Raw genomic sequence first — 5,284 nt, 5'->3', positions numbered from 1 at the left:
GCATTGAAGATATAGGACTTTTGTGGCAGTGAATTTCGAAGAATTTGAGAAGGTGGTATTGTATACGAGAATGAGTCTCACTGCATGATTGTTGTTTGGGGGAGGCAATTCTTGGCACTTAATATGCACCTACCTTGACATTCATAGAATTAAATGTATGCTAATAGTTATCGACAAATTGTGACACGGACCAAATTAAGGGACTTCATTAGACTTTTACTAATGAGAAATCATAAGTCTTTTTTTATCTTTTCTATGTTGTTTCTGCAACTGATTGCAAAAGTAAAAAACAAATACAAATTAGAAGTGTTAGCATAAACTAAAAGAGGCACTGAGCTCGATGTTTTCCCGTAAGAAAACAAAATGGCAAGAGTGTTGCTCCTCTAACGTGATTGTGCATTGATGACGCTATTCATGCTTCTTCTTATCAGAACTGGCAGCACCGCTCATAACGAGTGCGATGAGGAATTATCTTGTGGGCCGAAGCAACCCCCTATCAGATTTCCCTTCCAACTCATCAAGGAGATGGACGACCCATGCGATTATCCCCGTATTTGTCTTTCTTGCACTGAAAAATATGAGACCATGCTTGTGCTTCCTACTATGAAACTCCTAGTCACTTACATAGACTACCGACTTCAGTACTTTGGCTTAACGGACCCCGAGAACTGCTTTTCCAACAAGTTTAACCAAACCATCAATTTTATTCGAACTTACCAATTTGAATCATATGATGGACCACAATATATAACTTGAGCTTCTTCAACTGCACTTCAGCTGAGCATCCACACCTCAGAAACCACTACGAGGATGGCCCAAATTCACAAAACATGGTCTCCTGTCCGATTTACATTTCTGATTCTTTTCAAAGTGTCCTCCAATTTGATCTAACATCCTGTACCAAGATGTTCGACCTCACTGCGCCAATCGTATCCTTCAACCGGGGTATCTTGAATTTGAGATGGTCCAAAGCAAATTGTGCTGAGTGCAAAAGAAAAGGCAAGAGATGTACATGGAAGACCAACAACACCACAGGAGACATCGATTGTTTTGAATGCAAACCGAAGAGAATTCACGTTCCTAAATCTTTTATTTTTGCTTCTACAGGTAACATCAGAGACTCTTACACATTCGCTTTTAATATAGTTCAACTCCTTATTCCTACAATTTAGGATGTCAACAATTGAATGGCATTAAAAAGTATAAGCGTATGAATTGAAACAAGTAATGTTTAAGTGTAAAGACTGAAACAAGTACATAAATATTTCTTTTTTTAATGAAGTCTCCAACCGCTATTCTAGGTTCGATCCTTTTGGGGCTGGTGGTCATTGCTGTCTTCAAGAGCATCCTCTATTTTAGGAAAAAGCAAGAAGACCAAGAAAGAGTGGACAAGTTTTTAGAGGACTACAGGGCAGAAAAGCCAGCAAGATTCACCTATGCTGACCTGAAAAGAATCACCAATGGCTTCAAGGAAAAGCTAGGGGAAGGAGCTCATGGGGATGTGTTCAGAGGAAAACTTTCGAGTGAGATTCCGGTGGCCGTGAAGATCCTCTACAGTACAGAGGGAGAGGGGAATGAGTTCATCAATGAAGTTGGAATTATGGGCAAAATCCATCACATCAACGTGGTGCGTTTGCTTGGCTTCTGTGCAGATGGACTCCATCGTGCTCTTGTCTACAATTTCTTTCCAAACGGTTCCTTACAAAGCTTCATATTTCCACCAGAAGACAAGGACCATTTCCTTGGATGGGAGAAGCTTCAACACGTTGCTCTTGGTATAGCTAAAGGGATTGAGTATCTTCATCAAGGTTGCAATCGTCCCATTATTCACTTTGACATAAATCCTCACAACGTGTTACTTGATCACAATTTCACTCCAAAAATCTCGGATTTTGGCTTAGTCAAATTGTGTTCCAAGAATCGCAGTTTGGTGTCCATGACAGCTGCTAGAGGAACTTTGGGATACATTGCACCTGAAGTCTTCTCCAGAAACTTTGGGAACGTGTCTTACAAGTCTGATATTTACAGTTATGGAATGCTGTTGTTAGAAATGGTTGGTGGGAGAAAGAATGTGGACTTGTCTTCTCCACAAAATTTCCATGTTCTATACCCGGATTGGATCCATAACCTGGTTGATGGAGATGTACATATCCATGTTGAGGATGAAGGTGATGTTAAGATTGCAAAGAAACTAGTAATTATTGGGCTTTGGTGCATTCAGTGGGAGCCAGTGAACCGTCCATCCATAAAATCTGTGATACACATGCTACAAACTCAAGAGGAAAACCAGTTTGTTGTGCCTCCTAATCCATTTCAATCAACAACTTCCACTACAGTTAAGGGACTCAGTTCTACTAGACGACCTTTGCAGTTGGAAGTGATTCAAGAATGATTTACACCAGAAAAAATTAATGTTTAACTTTTAGAAAAATTATGGTCCATTATTTTATGAAATATGATGACGAAATCTATAACATCTAGTCTATAAACGTATTTTGTAGTGTTATAAACAATAATGAAATAAATGAATAAATTAGTTTGTTAAGTATTTTTGTCTGATTCAAGGTTCATTTGGTAATCAAGAAAACTTGTTGGTCATGAAGAAAACTTGAAGCCACAAGTGAAAATGTTTGGATGATGATGACCCAAGATAAAGATGTTGCAGACATCTTATAATATTTTTATTTTCTCTTTAATTTTAATTGCAATATTGTTGTTTGAATCCTTATTGGATTTGGTTATCATTCCCATGTTGTTCAATACTTAAGAAATTGTAACTTAATATAATTTATATGATAGCTTGGAAACAATTCTAGTAGATGGAACAAATCTAATTACAAAATAAAAATTCAAATTTATTAGACAACCAAGGAAGCTAGTTATATAAAATAGAAAAGCATAATAAAATTGAAATCCTTTCTAGAGCTAGTTTGTTACTTCTTTAAGGATTGTTGAGGTTTTTCTAGGTGGTACTTATAGAGGTTCAACTTACTGGTATTTTTACTATTTTTAACACTATTTCTAATGTAATTTTTGTTAAGTTTTGCATGATTAGGATCGCTATTGAATTTGTCCATTTCAAAGTAGATTGTATATTCGGAATGCTAGCACCATCAAATAATCCTGCAATATTTGCTAAAGAAGTAGTAGAACACCATTTATCATATTCCAGAAATTAATAAAAGTACCTGTACCAATAGTCCAAGAAGTATTATCAAGTATAGTATAGTAAAACTGCTTAATTCTAGGTCAAGAAGATGAGGATCTATAAACCATTCTAAACTCGTATTTAAGAACCCTGACTTTTAGGAGAAAAGACCAAGGCATGTTGTTATAAGCAAAGTTCGAAGCAAACTTAAGAAGATACACATTATTTTCATGATGAAGGTTAATAATCTTCAAACCTCCATTCTCAAGAGGTGAACAAATCGTCACTCAATTAACACTAGCTATGCCTTTTTTCAGAATATTACCAGTCTAAATAAAATTTCAACACCACTGCTCAACTTGCTTAAGAAGTGAAACAGGTCATTTATACATATTAAAGCTATAAGATAGAAATCTAGTAATCACTGTATTGACCAACTGAATCTGACCCATCATGCTAAGAGATTTACCTTTCCAAGATGTTAGATTCAATTTGACTTTATCAGCCAAAGGTTGAAGAAATCGACACTTTGGAGCACCAACAAAGATAGACACTCCTAAATAATTGAAATGAAAACAACCACGACTACAAGAAAGAATACGTTGAATTTTGGTGACAAAATCTTGCATAATTATCCATGGTGAAAAAACTACTCTTAGAATTAACATATATTATTGACCTAAAAAATCACCATATATTTTAAGAAAAATACTCAAATTTCTAAGAGACTTATTATTCGCCCTACAGAAAACAAATATGTCATCAACATATAAAATATGAGAGAGAGTGAGATAACCTTACGAACTAGTCATATGTAGAATCTTCTTATCATTCATAAACTTAGAGATACCTCTACTGAGAACTTCTTCTGCAAGACAAAAAAGTAAAGGAGACAAAGAAACACCTTGTCTAACACCTTTACTATAAGGAAAAAAACCCAACAAACTGTCATTTGTACTAATCCAACTGACAAACGATGGGTGAAAACCAAAGCGTGTCAAAACTAATAATAAGAACTTCCAACTCATAGTGGTAAAGGCTTTATGAATATCAACTTTGTATGGCACATTACCTCCTCTTACCTTTTTAGAAAACATGTTAATAACTTCAGAAGCAATACCAATACAATCCTGAATATGTCTACCCTGCACAAACCCATATTGATTAGGAGAAATGACTCTAGCAGCCACAAGTGCAAGCCTATCCGCCAGTATCTTGGAAATAATCTTAAATTTGAAATTAGCAACAACAATTGACCTGTAATCTTTAATGGATTCAACACCCTGAATCTTAGGAATAAGAGATACCACATTTTTGTTCATTACAGGGAGAACCCAATTTTGTTTAAAAAACTGTTGAACAACATTGCAAACACCTATCCCAATAATTTCCCAGCAAGAATGATAGAAAACACCACCAAAACCATCAGGACCAGGAGCACTATTACCATTAAGATTAAAAAGAGCATTTTTTTATTTCCAAAAAATCAGGACATTTAATCAACATCATATTCTCCTAAGAGGAAACTAGTCCAGGAATATAAGTACCAATAAAATCTTCCATATTTCTTGTATCTTGAACATTAGAAATAGACTCAGCATAAAGATTTGTATAAAAGTCCAAAATATGATCCTCAGTGAGTTTAGGTTCCTCAATAACCTCATTATCAATTTGTAGACGATGAATCCCACTAGAATTATTTCTCCTCTTGACCACAACATGGAAAAAAGCAGTATTTCTATCCCCATCTTTAAACCAAAGCATCTTGCCCTTTCTTTCCAAAAAAAATATTGACAATGAAAAGCATGATCAAGTTCCTCCTTAGCAATCTTTTCTTGACAGAGAAACCCATTAATATCAGACAAACTAGCAGACTCTAAGGTTTGTTGAATACCAAGGAAGAGACCCTGCTTAAGAAGAACTGCATTTTGAACATTACCAAAAGAATTTTTATTCCAGTTTCGGAGCTCAATTTTCAACCTTTTTAACTTATGTTGCAAAATAAACATATGACAACCAACAACTTTATTAGCCTAAGAATCATGAATAATCTTACATGAAGTGTCCTGAAGTCACATAGAAAAGAAACAAAAATTGCTAACCTTCCTTAAACAATTACTAGCAAGACTAGCAAGA

The 5,284-nt window shown here is 35.3% G+C and overlaps 1 protein-coding gene across 1 annotated transcript; it reads left to right on the top strand.

Moving 5' to 3' along the window:
• The first annotated feature begins 347 nt into the window (after positions 1 to 347).
• On the top strand, positions 348 to 2,425 carry LOC137813496 (rust resistance kinase Lr10-like). The gene is made up of 2 exons (XM_090300073.1): positions 348 to 1,107; positions 1,302 to 2,425. The coding sequence occupies exons 1-2, from the start codon at positions 831 to 833 to the stop codon at positions 2,390 to 2,392; spliced, it is 1,368 nt and encodes a 455-aa protein (XP_090156199.1). The 5' UTR covers positions 348 to 830; the 3' UTR covers positions 2,393 to 2,425.
• The last annotated feature ends 2,859 nt before the right edge of the window (positions 2,426 to 5,284 follow it).

Source organism: Phaseolus vulgaris, chromosome 1 (genome assembly GCF_051622355.1).
Source record: "Phaseolus vulgaris cultivar YP4 chromosome 1, ASM5162235v1, whole genome shotgun sequence".
Taxonomy (NCBI): Eukaryota; Viridiplantae; Streptophyta; class Magnoliopsida; order Fabales; family Fabaceae; genus Phaseolus; species Phaseolus vulgaris.
The sequence above is the reverse complement of the archived record's forward strand: the minus strand, read 5'-3'. Positions and strand labels throughout refer to the sequence as shown.